At 47.2% G+C, this 23,460-nt stretch overlaps 1 protein-coding gene across 9 annotated transcripts in view; it reads left to right on the forward strand.

Annotated features, from left to right (window-relative positions):
• Window positions 1–23,460, forward strand: part of KALRN (kalirin RhoGEF kinase) — a 528,299-nt gene that overhangs the window by 441,146 nt on the left and 63,693 nt on the right. The window contains exon 1 of one of the 9 annotated variants that reach the window (XM_056348128.1): window positions 4,534–4,790. The exons of the other annotated variants lie outside the window; for them this stretch is intronic. Coding sequence (XP_056204103.1) covers window positions 4,706–4,790 — 85 coding nt within the window. The 5' untranslated portion in view covers window positions 4,534–4,705. Of the gene's footprint in view, window positions 1–4,533; window positions 4,791–23,460 lie in introns of those variants that run through there. 9 annotated transcript variants of the gene reach the window in all.

Raw genomic sequence — 23,460 nt, forward strand, 5'->3', positions numbered from 1 at the left:
TAGTTGAGAATGTTCTTTTTTTACCTACCACTGTGCTGAACTGAGGAGCCAAAAACCTCTCCTTGCAGTTGTGCTCCCTTGCGCCAGGAGGGAATATGACTGTATTTATTTATTTATTTTTGATTTATTTGATCTGTTTTAGTACTCAATAAAGTTGTTGTTTTTTCCAACTGGCACAACAAGGCTCTGGCTATTTTTAAAGAATGTGGTTCATTTGATTTAATCTAATGAATGTTTAGTGCTGTTGAAAATAGCTGGAGCCAGAGCCAAGAATAATGTACTGCAATGTGCTGGTTGAGCAAGGACTGCTTCCCTCTGCCAATCTGCTTTCCCTCCAATTGTTCAGATTTACCTGCTTTTGTGAGTAGCATTTGCAGGCAAGACATATTGATTTTGATGCTTTTTAATACTGAATCTAAAGGCCAATAATGTCAGAGCCATATCTTGCCACACTCATTTCAAGACACATCAAACAATAATAACTCTTCTTGTTGTCGAGTGTAGGATGTCTAATCTCTCTTTCAGACCACTTTAAAGGGAATGTGAAATGCAAATATCCTTTTATTGCACACAGGAAAACTGGGGCATGAAATGGTCATCTTTTTCCCCTAAAGTCACCCAGAAAGCAAGTGGGAAAATCAGTAATGAAACTAGTCAGCTAGCATCTACTGGGCTCCTTAAGATGCTGCGTAACTCTTGATTTCTGCATGAACTGAGACAAGACCATAAGCAAGAAACAGGTTCTACTAAGTCTTTGGTCCTGGTGTTTCTCACTGACTGGTTATCGACACATCCATGTTTACTGTCTTGCCTGCACCACCTGAATTGGTCTGCAGAGGTGCCTAACTCTCCCTGTTGACAAAGCTTAAATTTCATACATGTCCTTGCGTTATCTGAATATGTCTCTGCAAGTCATGCCACATGTTTAAATGACGTATTTAAAATTGTATGAATCCATCTTCCTTTCGCCATCTATGAGTTAGTTCTGTAAGGCAGTCGGTTTCCTATTCCTTCCTAAGAAATGAGTAGCTAATACTTAAGCTTCATTGGATTAAAAAAATAAATCGGCCATAATACTTCTTACTCCGCAATAGTGGTGCCCGTAGGGATGGATTTTCTGCAGAGATCACTTTACACCCTAAAGCACAATGTAGGATTGACTTGCATAAGTAACGGACAGATGCTCCCGACAGCTATTACATTATACATCCCTCTATATGTGATGGGGGGAAGGAAACAGCACCTGTTACTATGGGAGAAATGCTGTCGCTGCTGTTCTGCACTACAGACCTCGGCCAGGCTTATTTCACTGTGTTCGTGCTGACCCAAATGAAGCCATGTGAGTTTACATCCACTAATTATTTTGTCCTGTGTTTCCTTCAGATTGGTCCCTCGGTTTATAACCTAAGAAAATGAAATAGCCACTGCAGGTACGGGGGAGCACTGGAGACGGTGCAGGAATTTGTATTTGCCTCTGTCACCCCAAATTTTGCACAAGAGGACTGACTAAAAGTATTAGAACTTATTTCCCCTCTACAGCAAAAGTAATTTCTAGAGGCACTCTCAGGTTTCATACGAAAGCAACTCGTACATCTGCGGACTTTCTGACGGTGTATTTAAGAGCAGAGGCAGAGGAAGCCTGCTTCCTCCCACAATAATGACTTCAGTTCTGTTTTAATTAAGTAAACAGTTGTTCAGAGCTGAGATTGCACCCTAATTACGTTTAAAGTTTGGCCGCAATTTCAAGAGCTACAGACTTGCTTCAAAACCCTCCTGAGCGCCTCACGCTTCGCCGTCTGAGCACCCCGTTACTGCAGCGTCACCCCGAGCGCCGGTACCGCTGTGCCTGTGGCGCGGCGCTCCCCGGGCCCGTGGGCGCTGCTCGGCGCCGCCGCGACCCGCCGCTAGGGGGCCCCGCTGTCCCCTGGCCGCTGTACCCTGCCCGCCGTCCTCACTGCTCCTGCCGCTGCCCCTGCCCGCCGTCCCCACTGCCCCTGCCTGCTGTCCCCGCTGCCTGCTGCCGCTGCCACTACCCACTGTCTCCGCTGCCCTGCTGCTGCCCTACCCATTGCCCCGCTACCTGCTGTCCCTGCTACCTGCTGTCCTCACTGCCTGCTGTCCCCTGCCTGCCGTCCCCGCAGCCCCTGCCGCTGCCCCTGCCCGCCGTCCTCACTGCTCCTGCCACTGCCCCTGCCCCTGCCCGCCGTCCCCCCGCCACTGTCCCCTGCCCACCATCCCCGCTGCCCCTGTCTGCTGTCCCTGCTGCCTGCTGCTGCAGCCCCTACCCACTGTCCCCACTACCTGCTGTCCCCACAGCCCGCTGTCCCCCGGCCGCTGTCCCCTGCCCACCGACATCACTGCTCGTGCTACTGCCCCTGCCTGCCATCCCTGCTGCCCCTGCCCCTCGTCCCTGCTGCCCCCTGCCACTGCCCCTGCCTGCTGTCCCTGCTGCCCCTGCCACTACCCACTGTCCCCACTACCTGCTGTCCCCGCTGCCCACTGTCCCTGCTGCCCCTCGCCCCCACTGCCCCTGCCCTCTGCCTGCTACTGGCCCTGCGCACCTCCAGGCTGCTGCCCCGACATGGGTCCACACAGCGGCCAACTTGCCCGAGAGTCGTGGGGATTTAGGGGTGAAATGCTACTTTTAGGATCTTTCCTAGTTTCTTCAATGAGGATTCTTAAAGATTTTCTTCTGATGGCTTTTTAAACCTGCCAGGAGCAGGGCTGTGGCGTGCTAAGCACTGTGTAAGGAGCGTTCCTGAACTAGAGCCTGTATCACTGCTCTGGGCAGGTGCCACAGGAACAGCAAAATGCCAGTGAAAAGCATCTTCACTTACCCCTTTTTTCTGTTTGCACAAAGCAGGCTCAGGTTAGGTGGGAGGCAGCCAGCCCATAGGGCAGAAGGTGGCCATGGTGTGAGGGAGTGAAGAGAGAGATGCGGTACAAAGCAGAAAGCAGAGAAGTGAAGAGCTGCCTTCTCATGCAAGTCCCCTGAATCACTGGGAGGCCCTAAGCTCATGCCTTCTTTCTGCCTGGCACTGCAGGTAGCTGAAACAGCCACCTGAAGCACTGCTGCCTGGGGCACCGTGGCAGGAAAAAACAGTCTGTAGGGAAAGGGTGGGGGTGTCCTAGCTGGTTCCCAGCCCACCTCTTCCTTCTCCAGCTGCAGCTGCAGTTTCTGCTTCCGGTGAGACATATTATCTCCCAGCTACAGGCAAAAGCCTTGAGTGTGCCCCCGAGAAATTCCCGTGGAAACAGAGTTAAGGTTCTCTTCATTCTTAGGTATTGAAAAGCACCTTGGCGCTCAAGGTCACAGGCAGGAAAATTTTGCATGCTCCAGGCTTGTTGTGAGGTTGTCAGTCCTTCCAGTGAGGCTGTAGTCAGAGAACAGTTTGTATAGCGCAGACACAAATGAAGGAGGAAAGCGTCATATTTGCCAATGTGGTGGACAAAGTCTCTCAGGGAAGGTCTCTGGCACCAGGTACTGCAGTCCTTCTGCCAGGATGGCTCTAGAGTTCACAGGATCCCACCTCACAGCTACAGCAGAAGTCATCCAGCACAGGCCTGCCCTTAGGCAGCAGCACCCACTGCACAGGTTCGACCCAAGGTGGGTTTGCGAACACTGTGCTGAAGCCGCAGCCCTCACCTCCTGTCCAGAAACAGCCCTGGGCTCCACAGGAGTGTTGCTTACCCCAAAGCCATTAGGCAGCAAAACCAAGAGCCTTAGTCCAGATCACTAGCCTGTGGCATTGGTGCAGCCTGCTGGCACACCGAGGCACAAAGCACAGCACATCTCCCCTCCGCTCTTCCCTCTGAATATGTAATTACGCCCGGGAGAAGCAGCTTGTTGGGTCTGGTCAGCTTTCCATGCAAGAGTGCAAAACTATGATGCCGCTGCTCTGGAATCCTGCCCGACCTCTCCTGCCAGCTGCCTCCAGCAAGGTTCGGGAAGGTTTTGGCACCTCCAGTTTTCCATGCTTTAGGTGGGAAATCCTGACAAAACAGGTGGGCAGCTTCCAGAGCAAGCTGTGTTTCTGGCTCTCAGGTGTCCTGGTCCGCGTGTCAGAAGAACACAGCGTCTACCTACGGTACTTCAGGCGCAGGGAACGGGCGGGCAGCGCCACTGGGATCACGACGGGCTGGTTAGCGTTTCCAACTAGGTGTAAAAAGTTTTAGCTGTCAGATGCTAAGGCATGACACTGGGAAAAAAACCCTGGAAAGTTGTGAACCTTAACAAAAACACCCAGCGCTACAGGTTTTCCCTTTTAAAGACTTCGGAGGACCCCCGCTCCACGGCGTATCAGCCTTAGCAGGCTTCCTGCCAGGCGGCGTCTATTTCTCGCTGCCGGCCGCGGACGGCGGCCGGACGGCTGAAGGCAGCGGCTGCAGCAGCTCCCGCCCCCGAGAGCTCGTTTCCCTGCAGCCGGAGCGGGAGCAGCGGGAGCCCCGTCCCGCCGCGCCGGCAGGAGGCGGTGCCAGGGCCGCGGGACGCCCCGCCCCGCGCCCCGCCCCCCGCCCCGCCCCCGGAGGTGCGCGCCCGGCGCGGCGGGGACAGCGGCTGCTGGGCGCCGCGGCCGCTTAGCACGGCGGTTTAAAAATATTGTTTTGGCTTTAGGGCTTTTTTTTTTGTTGTTATTTTTGTTGCGCTCTGTTGTTTTTCCCGAGCGGGCCGGTGGCGCTTTGCCATGAGCGGCCCGAAGGCAGCATGAAAGCGGGCAGGCGCGGCTATCCCGCCCGCTCCGGTGTAGGATGGCTCTTGGCGAAGTGCTGCTGCTGCTGCGCCTGCAAAGGTCGGTGGGGCCCGGGGAGCGGGGCCCGGGGCTCAGCGTGGACCCCGGAGGGCGGCAGCCCCCCGCCGCCTGCCCCCGTGCCGCGGGGACGGGCGGGGGCCGCGGCAGGTGACGGTGGGGGGTGGCCGGGACCCCCCGGCGCGGCCGGGACCCCCGGGCGCGGAGCGGCGGGGCGACCGGCCGCGGGCACGGCGAGGGAGCGGGCTGGAGTTGACAGGATACATTTTATCGCTGCTGGTAGGAAACACCCTGGGACTGTAAGGTCAATAGGGCGGGGAGAAGTATTTGCTTAAGTGAGATTTCTTTTTCTTCTTGTTTTTTTCTTTTTTCCCTTTCGAGTCTTTCTTGGGCTTGAATAGGAGCAGAATGCTTTGAGAACATCTGTTTCTCACAGTTCACAAATCTCGGAATGGTGATGTGGGAAGGTCTGGGGAAGCTGAAACACTGAGAGGGATGTGGGAAAGCCATGGCAGCTAGAGCATCTGCAAAAGGAAATAAAAATCCGGCTTTTACAATGAGCAGTGCGGCTTCGGTGCATTGGCTGAAGGTGCCCCAGCCTGTAGGCTTTATGCTGTGACACGGGCTCTTGAATTTGTTCTGGGCAACGTGAGTTTTTTGAAGATCAGTGTTATGGTATTTCAGTGTTTCCTGCGCTCTGAATGGCCAGGCAACCATGTCCTGAATGAAACTTGGCCTTTTCTTATGTTTTGGGTCCTTTTTTAAAAACTAAAACTTTTAAATGCAGTTTTTTGGTAATTGTGAAACCAGTTCGTACATCCCCAGCTAAAGATGACTTTGAGGACGGGTGGGCTTGCTAATTTCTTGAGGCATATATTTGCAATGCAGGAGCCCTGTTTCCCCAAGTTATTGAGCTAGAGTCACACTTATGTGGTGACAGCAGCAAGCTAGTTGGTGATGGAGTTTGCCATGATTTCCTAAGACGTTGATCTTTTTCAGCCTGGGGAGAACACACTACTTCATGCCAAAGAAGTGACTCTTGAGGTCAATGCACAAAACCCTGCTGTTTTGCAGCCTTTGAAAAGAAACACGTAACCTGGTTGTAGTGGTAGGGCTGCTAACAGAAATGTTGTGGTACTAAATTGCTGGGGAAGCCAAGTCCCTCGGATAGCCTGTGCTTTAATGTGTTGGCCTGTGCAGCAGGCTGGAGCAGTATTTGAGCTCTCTGGCGTGGCTCTGGTCTTTAAAAGGTTATATCAGATTAAAACCTCCCTGTTGCCTGTCCTGCCTGCAATGGACTCTAAAAGGGGGAAGGAGAAACAGCTGGCTCTTCTCTCTCCTTTTGAAATGTTAACTGTGTTTGCAGTTCTAGTTTACTGGGTTAGCAACAAAAGGTGTTGTGTATACCAATCGCTTTACTTCTCTCATGGCCTTGGTAGGAAACTTTGGCCAAAGAGCTGTAAAAGGCTACCTGTTATGCTGTATTTATCAAAGAAAACCGGAAGTAGTCAGATGGTGGAAGTACTCCCTGAATGTAAGCAGGTACCAAACCTGACATTTGATGAGGGGGTTGGGTGCCCCAGACCATAGCACCAGTGCGCTGCTGTGGGCAGCTTCTGTGGCAAGCTTTAATGTGGCAACCAGACCTTTGAAGCTCTGGCTTCATGTATGCTGCATTGTCAGTGGTTATCTTGGCTTCTGGGGAGATGCCGTTAGTCCCTGGGCTTCTCACTGATCTCAGACTTGCAGTGTGAATAGGTGGCTCTAGTTTGCATTTAAGGTGGATGTGAAGCACCTGGGAACTGTTCTCGCTGCTGCCCCAGAAATGACCTTCCCTTGCCTTTGGAAATTTGGCACTTTTTTTTTTTTTTTTTTTTTTTTCTCCCCTTGGTGACAGATGCCTGATGTATCTTGATCTTTTGCAAGAACTTCGTAGGTTTTGTTTTGCCAATAAGAACCGTCCGGTGAGAGAAATTGAGATGATGAGCATGCAGTCTATGCTCAAACACAGGTTGTGTCGGTACAAGCTGTGTCAGTGCTTTTCATGTCATGGAGCTAGGAAGTGATGTGGATGCTTGATATTTAGCAGATCAACAATAATGCAGAGCTGAAAAAACTTAAACCCTGTGTCCCCAGTGTATCATGAAGTACGTACATTTTGTGTAACTGGGCATTTCTCTGAAGGATTCTGACAGATAACTCAAACTACTCTTTGCATCAATCTTAACCTGTCTATTGCAGCAGTAGAGACCTTGATATTGCTTTTTTGCTTGTTTCTTTTAGTAAATTTCTGATCTTGTCAGCTTTGCCCATGGACAAAGTTATTGGGGTCTATCCAGAGAAAGCAACTGACACTTAGTACCATTTGCAGTTTTGCTCTGTCCCTGATAGTCCCCTGCATGAACTAAATAAGGACTACTTGTCTGTTCTGGAGAGATAGGAATCCTAATATAGGAGTGCTTCAGAACAAGAGTCTGTCACTTGCTTTCAGCCATATAAAGGGGTAGCTAAGAGCAGTAGACTTGCACAGCCTTTAGGCCAATGGTCTTAATCAGCCAAGAGTAGGCAAGCGAGGCTTTTTGCTGTATCGCCTAAATGCACAAATGCAAAGTGGCCTAGTGTAAGGGGATGCTTCTTAGTGCTCCAAAACTGGCCCAGAAAGCGCACTGATAAAGAGGGTTCAAAATCTAATGGCCTTCTGATAACTAGAAAGTCATTGAACTCTCCTTAGAAATCAGTCCAGGATTTGCAGTTGAATATACCTTGTTTTCTTTTAACAGGCAGTTGATCTCCCCAGTTTTCTAGGTGGCTCAGATTAGAGGTTCCTTCAAAAGGATCCTGACGAGAGAAAGCAAAGATATCGAGGGTTCCTGCTTTGTGAAATGTCTTTTGTAAAGCAAACGGCCAGCTTCAAGCCTTGAATGTGACAAGGTCAAAGCTTTGTTGCCTTTAAACAGAGTAAAGTCCAGCCAGTGAGTGCCATTGCTCTGCACTACCTTCAGCACAGAGCTCTGAAGCTCAGCAGTGGGTGCATGGAGCTTGGGTCAGGTGGAGACTGAAGGCCAGGCTCTGATGCACAGGGGGCTGTAAAGACCAGTCAGTGACTCAGATTTAACCTAGAAGTTAAGTTCTGTGTGCTCTATTACACCCAGGGCCTTATTTACAGGACATTTCTTTGCTGTAGTTTGGCTCATTCAGTTCTAGCGCAGTGTGGAGCACTCTGGGGTCTCGTTGCTCAAAGTGGCACCGGGAGGGTGGAAAGCACTAACAAGGTGTAGGAAGTGCTGCTCTTCGAGCACAAGGAGAGAGATGTTCCTGTCTACTGGACTTGAGAAGCTGGTACAACTCAAAGAAAAGGGTCTGTGGTTAAAAGCAATCTATCGTTGGCATAATTTTACAGTGCAACACCTTTCACCCTGTTCTAAGTAATACTGCGTGGCTGCAGAGTAGCTTCAGGTGAGAGTATAAAACACTTTTTTACTTGAGGGTAGCCAGAAACAGGGAAGATGGATTTAAGTAGATGCACCATGTTGGCTTCAATAAAGAACATGCCCCCTCTGCCTCCTTGAACCGTTGCTCTTCTGAGCAGACTGCCGGTCGTGTCCAAACATCTCTTTTTCAGAGCACAAGAAACTTAATTTCAGTGTGTTAAAAATGAAAGATTCAGTGGGTTTGTGTCTGTGCTAAGCTCCTGGTAAAGCTCTAAAATTTCCTGTCCCTCCAGTTTCTTCTCTCTCCTATCTTTGCTCTTCATTCTGCATGTGTTTGTATGTTTTCCTGTCCTCCTCTTTCTTTCCTTCCTTTTCCTCTTCTTGCTGTCCTTCCCCAGGTCTGATTTGTTGCTGGCTCAGTCTGGTGAACCTCTTTGCTCTTAAGATTAACAAAGCAAGCTGCTCTTGACAGAGTGGTGGTGACTAATGTGCAGTGAAGGGAGTTCAGCCACCTTGTACATCCTTGCTAGCTGGTCAGAAACAGAGCCTTAACTGGAAGTTAGGCAAACCAGCATCATTACAAGGGCTGTCAACAGCATGTTAATGAAAGTTACTTCTTCATTAGGTAAAAAGTGAGATCTGATGGTGCTTTTTATAGAAGGTGCTGACACTGTGTTACAGCGAGCTGCAGAGCTTTGCTAAGGAAACTGGTACCTTTGTGCTGAGTGGTAGCAAGAGAGTTATCTGCAGTAATATATTTAAGCCCATAACATTTCCTAATTTGAACATATTTTATTTAGTGTTTCAGGCTGAGCCATGGTTACACTGTGTAAAGCATAATGGAATGCATGTCCAAAGCAGTTCCGTCAAAACTGAGGCAGAGGAGAAAACAATAGTAAAATTAAGGGTGTCAACCAAGCTCACTTAGTTTCCTGGCCCTTCCTGAATGAGAAATATGAGGAAACTGTTACCTTCCCCAAATATACTCCTTGGGTGAAGTCCATCTGTTGCTCATTAGTTGTATCTCAGTAGAGTCAAGAGGATCAAGTGTACTGGTCTGTGGGCAGTCTCTCCCTCTCAGACCAGAGTTGTGCTCGGCAGTTTCTCCTGGCAGGTTTCACAAGCAAGTGGTTGTGGTGAGGTTTGGGAGGGTTGTTGTTATTTTCTTCCAGTTCTATTAAGAGAAAACTGCTAGGCCCATGACAGGAACATCTCTTCCAAGTCTTGCGTTTTCCCACCTCTGCAGGCTGAGTCAGGAGTCAGAGTAGGTCATGGCAGATAGTTATTGGAAGGGACAAAAGAGCTGATGAAAATGCTGCTCAGTTGAGCAAGCAGGATTAACGTGACAAGGTGAATACTGTTAGCAAAAAAAATTGCTCTTTTTGTTAGTGTGGAAATGTGCTTTCCCACACCTGCTTTACACTCTCCTGATAGTCCCGAGTTAAGCGTGTCCCAAATGCGTGCCCGACAGTCCCCGTGCCAGCCTTTTGGGGTAAATAAAGACTTACTGGTCTGAACCTGTTAGTGTTTGTGTGCATGGGCATGTCCTCCCTTGAACATGGCTATGAGACGTAGGAGGATTTCAGGAGGGGAAGTCCTGAGGCTGATAAGCAACTTCTGAACATGGACAGCTGAAAGAGCAGCACGACCGCTGCTCTGTTGGCAGGCTTGGGGGAACAGCGAGCTCTTCGTAGGGTTACTTAGTTTTAAGTGTTGTTAAATCCTACCTGTTCACAGGAGGGTTTTTTGAAAGTAGAAACCTTGCTCATGGATACAGTGAGTCTGTGTTACTGCAAAATATAAAGTATCCAAGAGCATAGGAGGTTTGAGGTTTTTTCAAGTGCTGGTTGCTGCATGTGAGTCTCTGCTCACTGCTCTCATCTTCCACCAGCCACTTTGTGTATATCTGATGTTTATCATATCGGTGCCAGTGTTTGGGTTGCTTTAGCAACTTTCTCTCAGTTCTTAAGATCCAAGTAATACTAGCGTGGTAGTGGTTTGTTTTTTTTTTTTTTTTTGGGGGTGGGGTGGGGTTGAAAGTTGCACACATTGCTAGACAGCTAACTCTGTCCATGCAAGCTAGCCCCTCATCCTCCAGCTTTGTGTCTCCCTTATGTGACTGATCTTGGAGCCTTATCTTTTGAGATATAGTTATATACAGGATGTGACAAAAGTTGTACAGAAAATAAACTTTCAGATCTTAATTCATATGTGTAAAATAGATAGCAAGATCTTCTATAAAAATCAGCGTTCAGTTAGTAGTCCAGGGGTGAATGTGTGGTGGGGATCCTTGTTATTCAGACTGCTGCATTGTTTTCAACTTCCATAAATTCATCCAGTTTTAAAAAAACATGGGGTTTGCTTTTATGCAGGCAAAGCTCCTAAACTTTGCATTCATTCCAAGAAGCGTATAAGAATACACAAGGCTTTATTCATCTTGTCAAAAGCCTGAAGAAGGGAGACTTTATTCTAAGGGAGAGAGAACAGATAATTGTGAAAATATAGCTTGGGTAGCTCCCTGTTCACTGCAAAGAACATGGGGTAATTAAACGTGCTGCTTTACTATAAAATAAGTGCCAGATAGATGTATTGTTTAGGAATTCAATGCACGGATGCTCAAATAAAATCTATCCGTTCTGAAGTGAAACAAAAAGGGAAGTTACTTTGCATGACCCCAGAAGGATTTTGGTTTTTTTCCCCAAACCCTCTTATGTTACAGCGTATACCTTGTTAAAACTTGTGTATTAGGAAAAGTAAGCTATCATTTTAAAGTTAAAAAGCCCCAAACCTCAAAATGTTTCAGTCTAAAAATAGCGTCAAGATACTTCTCAAACACACCAGAACACTGTTACATTTCAGTGTAATTCTTGTCTTGTTAACATTTTCAGTTTTGGCAAAAGCTGCAGTTTCTTTTCAAAAGAGAAGACTAGGTTGGGCTGCCAGTGCTTACAGCAGGGATCTGCAGATGTGGGTTTCGATTCACTAAGGAAATCCAGTTCTCTGCCCATTTAGCCACTACGTATCAGTTGCTATTGCAGAACAGTTCAATTGCTTATATTGCATCACACAATTCAATGTCATGTAAAGATACTTTTTAAAACAGCTACAGAAGCACATCTGGCTGTTTTAAGAAAACAAATCTGTAGGCCATCTGTAGGACTTCAGCATTGTAAAGAATTATTAGAAAATACCTGATGAGATGCTCAAAAATGTCCCCCTTGACTAATGTTCTTTGCCGTTAGAATAACCAAAAATTAACCTGTTTGCTTTTAGTTCATGATGTTTCATGTGGCTGATTGTGCTGAAACACAAACCATCCCTTGGATTAAATGTAGTTAGTGCATCTCATTGGGTTTCCCGTTGAGTTTGACATGCCTCTTGATCCGTCAGCCTCTGTCCTGGACTGGTCCCACAATCCTCTCCCTGGCAGACCGAGAACATAGAAATCACACACATCACCTGGGCTCCTTTCAGATAATTAGGACAAAATATGAAAATTTCACCAGTGAAGTCCTAATGAGATGAGACATAGAGCCTGCAAACTGAGTTACAGCAGTTAATAGTAGAACAGCCATGGGAGTTTCTTCTCTTTGACAGGGAGAGAGCCATTATATATGCTTCAGTTCACATACACGTTTGATTTTCTCTAATGCAGCATATGTTATATCACATTGCAGAAAGCCCACTATAGCTCTGGCTAGTTTCTTACTCCCTCACATCCCAATGCATTTCCCAATGCTTATGGGTGCTCCTCTACTATACAGGAACTGTGGTTGCTCAGTACTTCTGGAAAACGTGAAAAATACATCTCTCGTTTTGTGTGTTGCACATGAGTGATACCTATCCTGTTGCCCGTATTGCGCCCCAGTGCACTTCGTTGTTCCATGTGTTACAGCTGTTGCTAGTCCTGGTAGAGCTCAACAACTCTGAAAACTTGGATTCCTGCAAAATTATCTTCAAGGCTGTAGAGTTGCCTAAGGTGGTGAAGCCTGGAAGCCAGGCCTGCTGGGAACCCATTAGCAAACATGATCCCAAGGAACCAGTAAGTGGTTTCTGGTGGAGATTGTTACCAGTTGTATTGGAAGGTTGTAAATTAAACATGGAAATTTGACATTGCTGAATACAGAAAAGCACAAGTACACTCTATATGTCCGTTTTGAGCCACGATCCCTTGTTCACTAGCACAACTGAATTAATAGGGACAGACTTTTTAGTAGGGCTTGCAGTGATAGGACAAGGGGTAATGGTTTTAAACAAAGAGGGTAGATTTAGATTAGACATTAGGAAGAAATTCTTTACTGTGAGCGTGGTAAGAGAGTGGAATGGGTTGCTCAGAGAAGTTGTGTGTGCTCTATCCCTGGCAGTGTTCAAGGCCGGGCTGGATGGGGCTTTGAGCAACCTGGTCTAGTGGAAGGTGTCCCTGCCATGGCAGTGGGGTAGGAGCTAGTTGGTCCTTAAGGTCCCTTCGAACCCAAACCATTTTGTGATTTAGGAAAGAGATGGACTCTTACCCGTGATGAGAAGGGACTGGATTTAATGACTCTGGAGGTGTCTCTGTCGTTATGTTTTCGGGCATTTTTCCATGTTCATATTTCACATGGAGCACAAGGAGAGCTGGGAGTTGCACATCCCCAGCTACAGCTAAATCCACTGGGGTCACTTTTTCATGCAGTTTAGGCTTGCTGACTATTACAGCTACAGAGCATAGCAGCTGAGGATGTGCCGTTATGCTGTGCTGGTTTTTATTTCTCCTCCCTTCATGATACACGTGCAGCTTTAGTGAACAGAGGTTTCCTACATCCCCAAGACACACAGCACAGTCTTAACCTATCCAAAAACACATTACAGTCACTAAGCGCTCTGAAACTTTCTTGAGGTCACGTAGGAAATTGGTGAAAAAATGAGCATCAAATACTCAGCCATCATAGCTTCCAGATTTATATCTGCCAGTTGATTTCAGCCTTTTTATAGGCCTGTGTGTCCTGGAAGCATACCAGGCATACCCAAGATCATCTAGTTCAGTGGCACCAGTGAACTGAGGCCAAAGCGACCACCACTGCACAGCGGTACATGCGATTGCATGGGGGTGAAGGCAGCATCTCGGCGGTTGTGAGAAAGAGAGCATGAACCAGCATGTGTGTTCCTCCTCATCAGCTGGGGTTTACTGCGCTCCCAAATCAGATTTGCCCATGTTGAGCACCCCTGAGGAACAAGGCCCCAGCTGTCTGCTGCAGCAGAAGCGTGTGCCAAGGCAGGCTATGAAATGTGTTGCACAACCCAGTATAATTTAACCACATGCTGAATAAATACACTTTTGAGAACTCTTTTGAAGAGATGTTGCCTAATTAATCCTGCAGGGGGTATAATATGTATATTTTTGAAATCCAGTTTTAGCATCATGCAGTTAGCTTTTATGGCCTGAGGATTCTGATTTAAGACATTCTTTAGTTACTAATGGTAATCTGGTTTAATTAGAAATGCAAATGTATTTAGATCTGAATGTATTGGAGTGGTAAAATGTAAAAAGATGATTCACAGCTAATACTGCTGAAGTGCCTCAAGTCTGGTATTCTTTGTACCTTCTGTAGTTTGAACCCTGAGGATCAACATGATACTCAAACATTGCTCTCAGCTGAAGTATGTGGAGGCTGAATAGATTTTGTTAGGAAATGGAATAAGTATTAATCAACACAGATCCTTTCTAGGTCAGCAGAAGGGAAACCATAGCTTTAGGTAAGGAGGAAAACACTTTGAATATTACAGTAGTAACTTCAGCTCCACAAAAGCAAAGCACAGGTCCTGCCAGGGGGCAGGTGCTGAGCGGACCGCAGCATCTTAGTTGACTTTGTTTTAGTATCGGAGAAATTACTCAGGCTTGAACATCCTGGGCTGCCCAGGGAGGTCTGTAGCTGCTCAGAGCTGCACTGCTGTAAAATTTGATCCGGCAGTGTGTCTAAGAAAAACCTCAAGCAAGGCAAGCCCCAGACAAATGTCTAAAGGCTAATGCTTGCTGAGTATTCACGGCAGTCACTTGTCCTGGAGATATCAAACTATCAGGCAGGTTGATGTCTGTGACAGACATTCTGTCGTTGCAAAATCAAAGAGCCTCTACTGCTAGACCAGTCCAGCCCTTGCTGTTGTGTTCAAATAAGTGTTTCTTTTTCCGAATTACTTTGAAAGGTGGAGCCAAAAGAAAGCAACTACTCAGCAATAAAAAAGACAGCTTATATAATGATAATCACTTATTAGACATGTTGCTTGGTAGAGCGTTTTTATGGCTATATGCAATTAGAGGCAGTAATGCAGCTGGGGATGAAGCAGTGCAGTTCATGCAGTGCACCTGCACATCTCTCCTAAGCTGGATGTAGAATTTTTTCCGTGAGGATGCTGCTAGTAAGGAGCAATGGTGTAGGCACTGTAAAAGCCATGGGAAGCTCCATGTGGCCTTCCAGAAGTCACGATCAATGAGTTTCTCAGGACTAGCCTTACTGGAAAGGCTGGTGGCTGGGTCAAGGCACTTGCACAGCTTCAGAGGGCTGAGACCTTGGCAGAGTGCTGCAGAGAGCCCTCCTGTTCCCATGCAGCAGATGCTCTCTGAGACAAGTTCCCATCCCATCTTTCTTGCTGACACAGATAGAGTGTAGTAGTGATTTTGTCACCTGAAATTTGATAAACTTGTTGACTGGCACCATAGGGAAGGTTCCTCACAGAACTGCTCCCTGCCCTGGAGAACTGTCAGATGAAAAACCAAGGCATAGATCGTGTGATTGAGTGCTATATGGGATGGCAAGTGATGTTCTGATTTTCCTACTTAAGCGCAGCGATTTAAAGCTTCCCACAAGTCTAACCGATAGTCCTGAGCATGCAGTTATAAGTCTCCAAGCTGCTTAGCCATTTCCCTGTGCCGTGTTCAAAGAGCAAAACATCACAAGCACCAGCAGTTCTTATCTGTGTGTTTTATTTCCAAAGCGCTGTTTGCATTTACTTCATTCATTACTTCTTTTATTCCATCCCAACCAGTACCTTTGCTGTGAGATTGTATTTTCCGCTAGTGTTTCTGGAGGACGAGGGTGTAGAGGAAGCTGCTTTGGGCACCAGCCCTGGAGGCTCCAGCTGCAGTGTGTCTGTCGTCAAACACCCCAACCTCGTTGTTCTTGGTGGTTACGTGGTGTCCGCTCTTGCCCTGCACCACTTGCAACTTATTCTTATTCCGTTCTTTTCTTTTCAGGGGCTGTCAGAGCCTGAATAATTTAAGAGTGAACAAATGAGAGACGTTCATGGAGAGGACTCTGTTCTTACCTAGGCACAATTTGACAAGCATGTAGATTGCCTTGCGTTTCCACTGCACCTACCACAACTTTACTAAGAGAAAAGCCCCTTTGCTAGACATCTGTGTCACTCTTGCTTAGTAAAGTTATTCAAGATCAGCGCCTTTGGAATTGGTTGGTAAATGGACAAAGACTTTCTCTTTGCCCGGAGCTCCTGACAGCCTCCAAGTACCAAAGAGAACTGCACAGCACTAGAAAGCAAGAGACAGCTGCTGAATGTTGGAAGCTACTGCATTTGGCAAAAGAAGCTGACGCTAAGATGCACACAGTTGTGTTTGTTTGTTCTGCTTGTTTTCTGTGCTTTCTGAGCCCTGTGTGTGCCTGGAAAATTTAATGACCAATCCTTTTTTTCTCAACATGCAGTTTTTCTTCCTATCCCAAAAAGTTTTGGGTTCTGTTCTTGCTTTTTTTTTTTTTTTTTTTTTTTGCTTCCCCCCCCCCCCCCCTCCAATTTATTTTGTCACCAATACTCCTCTGTTGTTTCCATGAGGAACTGTTTGGGTACATAGCCACAGTTTCATTAGAGGTAGGGAGACATAAATACGATATTCAAATGTCATCATCCTCCCTCCTCTTCCTTCATTCAGCAGAGTGGTCCACCTTGTCATTGAGGTTGCTGGCTTCAAGCATAAGGCAGAGTTGACATTAGCAATGATTTCATTTAACAGAAATTACTTCAAAATTCTTACAGTAGCTCAATTTGGGAGCTGCTGAATGAAGCTGACCCTTGACACTTCACAGAAGAATAAGGCTTGTGTTGTACCAACAGCTGCTTGGAAAGCATGTGTAATAAAGTTTGTTTTTGTGCCCACCACCAGGATAAAAGATGGTATTTGCCGACTCTGGTACCCTTACGCTCCCAGCAGAGCAAAACTGCTTAGATCAAAGTTAAAAAGTCTGCTTCTATGTGGGTGTCTAAGCATTTCACAGTTCCTTATGCTATAAGTAACAGTGTACTTGCAAAGGCCAGCAAATGCTGCTCTTCTTGTTCAGCTTCAAACGTGACATTTCCCCCCCCCCCCCATCATCCCATATAGGTTTCTATAAAGGTTCAGGGTTTAAACATTTTTATGGAACATGCATAAATCCCCTATCAAAATATATCAAGGAGGATTTTTGCTTTGTGTTTGGGACTTTGTTCTTTTTGCTGCTAGCAACACTTATTCTGGAAACTTCAGGGTCGGGGATTTTATTTTTGTCACAGAATGAGGACAGTGTAAATACAAAATGTAAAGTAGAACTTAGAGAAGTGCTTCAACAAGTTGTTCAACTAAACTGAAATAAATGTTGATTTGTTCAAAAAAAAAAAAAAAAAGCAAACCATCAAAAAAACCAACAAACCAGCGTGCCCTTTCTGGATCTTGTTAGTCTTGACTTTTTATTCCTTTCTTTGCTGAAGTAAAATGTGTGCCTCTTGACTTCAGAAATCGGCTCTCCCAGCTGTGAGGCATTATGGGAAAGCTGCTTCGACATGCACTGCCAGCAGATGTGTTTGACTTGCTCTTGCTGTCCTCTGGGCTGGTCTGGGTTGTGTGCTGGGCACAAACCTGAGGCAAGAGAATGGGTGAATGACATTGAGTGTGTAGAAATGCTGTGTCTGGCCTCCAGTTCTGCTGTGTGGAGCCACTGCTCTTTTTCTGAGCTTTTTCCACACCCTTCTATTCAGTAAAAAAAACTATTCAAAAAAGTTGTTGCTTTGTTGGGGAGATAAGTGAGGCTTCCTTGAAGGACTCAATATACCTATGTCATAGTATTTTGGGATAGGAGCTGGCTAGGAGTATCTCACCAGCAGGTTGGTGGATTCACTCTGTGGGTGTTTGTTCTCTTATTACTCCTGTCATGAACTCACAGCTGCTTCTATGAGGGCTCGGTTGAGACTCTGAAGCAGGATGAGTTTGTCAGGCTGATAAATCGAGAGAAGACGGCTCAAACCTTCCACCAGAGAAGCTGTAGATACCCATCACAGTTGTGAGCTGTTATATGAAACACATTTCTGCATGGGGCACCCGGAGAGGAGGACCACAGATGTTTCAGCTGCTGTTCAGGTGGTTGGTGCTGCGGAGCTGAGTTGCACGCTTTCCTGAGAGTCTCTTCAGAGGCACAAGGATGTGTTCTGCCTTTGTGTGCAGCAGCTCCTTGAAATTCTCTTCTGTAGGAAACAAGACCCTGTCCAGTATTCATCTGAGGGCTCGTCTTCCTCTTTTCCCTGCATGCTTCCTGCAGACACCTCTGACAATAGCTTTAGGTCCACATGGAGCAGCAGATAGAATAGATACGGCTTCTGTAGCTGTTCCTCTCACTAGGCACTCTTGGACAGTAACAAAGTCATGTTTTATCTCAGCAGGCTCGCTCTCTGTGCCTTCCCCTTGTGCTGTTTCTCTCCCTGGAGACCCAGCTCACTCATTCAGCACGCTCTCAGGATTTCAGTAACTTTTCTTGCAAGGTCTCTTGAGACCATGCGCCTCTGTGCTGCTTCTCCAGGCTTTCGGTTTTATCTCACTCTTTGAAATTTTCCCAGAACTGCAATGACTTTTCTCTGACCTCCAGGAACTGGAGCTCTTGAGCCCTGACACTCTGACTGGCACAACCAAGACCTGGAGACTACTTTGGGACGTCAGCTTTCCCAGCGCATGCTGGATGAAAGCTGCATCTGAGCAACACCAGCTAAAAATAAAGGCTATTCAACTGAAGCTAATGGCGGGTTGCCATGAGTTATTGCTCATTAAAGTGAATTGTCAGATGCTTAACTTCAGCTAATCATTTCCTGCTGCGAGATCGGCCTGGTATGAAACATACTCAGATGTGGGAAGGGGATTCACAATAACTAAATTTAGCTAAGAGTGTAATTTCCTCGGACTCCCTCTGTAGTTAATGGAAAGAGAGAGGCTCCTACAGGGTGTGATTCCCACTCCCAGCGCCCTTGGGCAGAAATGTGTGCAGCTCCTTGACTGCCAAGAGCAGGAGGTGAGCTGCTGTCTGCCAAAAAATGAGCTTCTCTGAGTGGCGGTGCTTGCCCACCCCAGCTAGGTGAGTACTTGTTTTCCTCGCCTTAGGTTTCTACCTGGAAGTAATGAGCAAGAAGTTGACTATTAAAACCAACAGATAGGTGACCGTTTCCCAAAGGCAAAACCCATATGCAGAATCCCCCAGGAGCATCCCCTGCTTTACAGTGTAGCTAAAGGGAACCTGCAGGTCATCATCTATTTCAAAGCAGCTCCTCTTTCCCATTTCCAAGAAATATCAGCTATTCAATAAAGAAACAGTGCATTCTGAATGTTGTGTCATTAATTTAGTTTTTAGTCCATTTTTTTCCCCCTTTTTGGAAGTTAGTCTTGTTTGCACGTTTGGCAGTGGAACAGAAAGTCAGATTTTGAGTTTTTACATTACAGTGATTGGAAACATTGTCAATTATATCTTCTTTTAGCAGTGTAGGCTACTTTCTCTATTGGGCTAGAAACTTTTGCATAAAACATTTAACTCCATACCACTCTTCTTGGGTTTGGACAGAAGTCATTTTATCCACATAAATGGAATTGTGAGAATCCTGCCAGATTGATTTGTGCCTTTTGATGTTACTTCCAGCTTGAAGCTTCAAATGACACTCAAAGACACAAACAGAAAAGTCAGTTGAAGCTTCTCAATTTTGCTCATTTCCACGAGATGGGAAAGTTAGGGAGAACATTTGAACCTCACAGCAAAATTTGCTTTTAGATTTCAGTGGCATAGTTTGAATGTGTCTTTATCCTCTGGTGTGAAACAGGGACCTGTGTGGTCTCATCTTGTTTTTCCCTCGAGCCGAAGTGCAGGGCGGGTCTGCAGCTGGACACGTGGAGAGCGGCTGTGCAGAGCTGGGAGTATATGGGGAGCCGTGGAGGACTCCAGGGCGAGTTTTGCAATTCCATTGCAAAAGTTTAACATACTTCTAATCTAAAGGGCTTTTCAAGCCAGTTGCCCTCGATCTTTGACATGGCCACTGAAAATTTCCTCGTGTTCACTTACATTCTTTGCTGCAGCCTTTTTCAGAGGCAGTGCCTGAGGAGACAGTGTATCTGTTGGCATTAAAAGTTGTCAGGTTTGATATTTACATTGTTATGAACTAGTGTTTTTACTTGAGGAATAGCTGTAAAGTGATTTTGTATTATCCAAATGTTGTTACCTCCCAAGTTTTTGCAAATCCATGCCAGGTTTTACAGGCAGAATAGGCTCTAACACTAAAACTGGGATCAGTACTGTCATCTGCCTAAGCCACAAAGTTTTGTAACTCTGACTCGTGCCAATAAAAATGTTTCACTGAGCGTGTTTTGGACATTTAATACAAAATCACGGAAGAGAGCAAAGAAGCAGTTTTCATATCATTCTGCCATCTTTGCATCTCTCAAGTAGGGCTTTAGCCCTCAAGCCCATCTGAGGCAGCTCTCACAGCAGCTTTTCCCAAGGGAGAGTATAAAAGCCTCAAGGGGCTGAGAGCGGTGGACTGGAGCCTGCAGCTGGTGTGGTAGAGGAGATGCTCCTGGGAAGGGCAGGAGAGGGTGCATTTTGGTGGTTTCAAAGATTCTTGTTTGTTCAGTGTGAAATACCAACGTGGAGCCTTTGTGCATAGGATGGATCTAGATGACTCCTACTTTCCAAGATTTTCTAGTACAGAAGTTCCCATTCTTCAGGAAATAATAGTTCAAGTAAAGACCAAGTTAGTCTTTCACCCACATCTGATTCAATTCCGTGTTTGTCAGAGATGTTATTTTACAGGAATCACTAAATATGGAAAATGGGCTCTGTCAAGCACAGCAGAGCTAATTTATGTGCTCATCGGTCAAATTGTCATTATTGGCCTTCGTTCATGAGTGGAATTACTTCTGCAAAAAAATTGTTGATTTAAATGCACATGCTAATAGGATTACAGAGTTCGCATTCTGGCTCGTCTTCTTTGACTTCTGTGGAAAAATCCTTTTCTCTCAGGCTGTTTTTCTGGGGCGAGAAATGGAGCCATACATAAATCAGAAGATTCGCTTCTCGCCTAAAGCAAGATCGTGGCCTGCCATAGTCACCTGTCTTCATAGCTATATTCTGTATTAACTTCTGGTTATGGAAGCATTTCCTTCCTGCTGTATATGATCTGTGGTTAGTATGGATCAAAAAGAGAAGCCTGGTGTTTTCTTCTGAGTTGTTCTGAGAAGCCTTTCCCTTTTCCCTGTTAGAAATCTGAGTTCCTGCCGATGAGCCCGGTGCTGCATGAGCCTGATCAGACAGACCTCCCCTCCCATGCGTGCTCTGGGGAACAGGGAGGTAAAAATAAAATGTCTTGTGTTTATGTTCCAGCAGTAATTCCTACTGACTCAAATGGGAATATAACTGTGCCTCTGAAAAGAGCCGATGAGATTTTCTTTTTTCCTTTCGCCCAAGGCTGCGCAGAACTGGAACCTTCCATTTTTCAAGTAAAAGAGCTGTGCTTTTATAGACGTCTGTTTGTTTGAGCAACAACAACAACAAATATTTCAGGCCTCTAGCAGTGCAAAAGCTCTGAATGGTAAAGCTCTTCGGTCTGGCTGAGTATCTGTCACAGTCCTATTGCCAGAAGTTTCTTGGAGGTTTGCTTAGGGGTGTTTCGGAAACCATCATTTCTTCTGTCTGAATGAATGGTTTGGCCAGGAAATCAATCTAGCCACACTAGTCTGCTGACCTCCCTACGCTCATTTTGCTTCACCAAATACCTTTTTTTAGATGCATGTGTCTCGTGATATTTGTGGCAGGACAACTGCTCCCTGCAGCTCTCTGCTGAGCCCTGACGTTCCTGCAGACCTGCTGCAGCGCGGGGGCAGCCACTGCTTTGCTAGTCCTTGCGGGCAGCGGCAGCTGCACCTTTCCCAAAGTGCTCCCTGGCCTCTCTTAAGCAGACTGTGTTTCCAAGCAGCTCTACCAATACAGTTTGCAAAGCACATATGTACTAGTGCTTTGCAAGAAAAGCATGGTAACATGTCCTCCTCTTCCGCTTGATCCACCTGGCATCTGGGTCTCAGGCTAGTATCAAGTGTCACGATTAATGTGTTTGTAGCCGTACGTGCCGCGGAAGCGGTGGAGCTCACACAAGCACAGCTTAGGAGGTTGTCTCCAAGTCTTTCCTGGCAGGTTTTTTGTGTTAAATATTTCTGTCTCTCATTTCGTGAGCTCTGCTCTTCCTTGAGCTCCAGTACTGCCTCCGTGACCATGTCAAGGTGACCAGCTTTATGCACAAAGGAAAGAATTCTCAGCAGGGCTGGCAAATGGCGAGTGTGACTTGCTCACAAATGTATCCATATTTGCAGTTCCTTTAAAAAAGAAAAGGAAAAAAGGTTATGAAGGGGATGGGGGGCAGCGGGCTCTCAGTGTGGTTTTTGGATAATGCGTGTTTGGCAATGGTGGTAAGTGGGATGATGCAATGGGAGAGCTTTGTACGTGTCCAGGGTGCTGGGTAAAGCAAACTCCCCCCGCCTTGAGGGGCTCTCACGATGGCTGAGGAGCAGGCAGATTTATACCAGCCTTTTTCTTCCTTCACCTCCCTCCCTTTCCTTCAGCCAGCAGAGACTGTTACCGTGTAAAGGAAAGATAAGGCCATGTTTCCAGCCCTGGGCTGCATGGGCCAGGCGAAGCACAGGCTCTGTCCCACACACCTTGCAGTGGCAGTCAGGGCAGTTCAACAGACAAGGAGAAAGGAGGAGACTTCATATCTGCCGGGCTTGTGTACAGCGTAGCACAACTGAGATTTAGTAAGCCCTTGGTAAATACCTCTTTTCCTCACCAAAAAGCATGACCTTGAGCAGGAAAATCCAGAGCCTCGTCCAGGCGGGATCGTTGCAGTGTAACACACCTCGCTCTGGAAACCCTTGGTTTGGCTTTTGCTGTGGCTTGTGACTCTGGAGGGCTGATGGTGGGGCTGGAGAGGGGTTCTGGCTCTAGGTTAAGATTTAGGCAAATTTCCTGCAATTGGGCAGGGTGGGCTGTGGGCCAGCTCGGCACTTGGGCTGTTTCTGCCCACCTGCTGCCTTCCCCAGGCTGACAAGGGACAGTCACTGACCATCACTTCCCCGGGATGGCCTCAAGAGAGCTGTGGTGTGAGAGGTGCTGTGTGTCCAGCCGTGCCCCAGCCACAGCTGCGCTGTCTGGGGAAAGGAGCAGGAGCAGCGAGGTGAGGACCTGGCCTTGCTTGTAAAACCAGGGGTGTTTCCTGGTGGGAAGGGAGGTTCCTGCCCCTTCCATCACGAACCTTGGGGCTCCTGGGTTTGGCTCTGCCTCGAGCCTGCTGGGCTGCATCTCAGTAACAAATCCTTGGGGCGGATGGGGTTGTCCCCGGCTCTGTCCAGCCTCCTGTCAGCTCCCTGCCCTTACCAAAAGTTAAATTGGCAATGTGCCGTCAACTGGAGGTAGGGGCTTGGACCGTGTTACTGCCAAGCCATAGTAAAAATCTCTGCACACTAATCAGCCAAGATGTGGGAAGATCAGCTTGTCCTGGGTTCTCCTCAGCCTCCACTGAGCCCAGTCCCCAGCAAAGGCAGCGGGTCTGTGATGCGGCTGCTGGCCCCAAATCACCCCTGGCAGTGGCAGCCTCTGCAGAGCGATCACTTCCAACATTTCTTCTTCCATGACCGCAGCCCGGCTCCCTTTGCGCCGGTAATTCCCAGAGCTAACCCTCCTCCGGCGGCAGCAGGGGCACGGGCACCCGAGGGTACCCAGCTCGGCGCAGCCCCTTGGCGAGGAACCCTGGAGCTTCCCATGCCACCTGCGTGGCTTTCGGTGCTGCTGGGGGGATGGAGGGGTGAGGGCACTTGCAAAATCAGAATCACCATCATGAAACCCTGAATTTTGCTGACGCAAGGTGTGCTGATAAACTCCCAGAACATCACGTGGAACCTGCGAGGGGAGGCTGGCTGAAGCCTATTGATTGGAACGTAAGCCGGCCACTGACAAATATTGTCTTGCGCT

The sequence above is a fragment of the Falco biarmicus genome, chromosome 8 (genome assembly GCF_023638135.1).
Source record: "Falco biarmicus isolate bFalBia1 chromosome 8, bFalBia1.pri, whole genome shotgun sequence".
Lineage (NCBI taxonomy): Eukaryota > Metazoa > Chordata > Aves > Falconiformes > Falconidae > Falco > Falco biarmicus.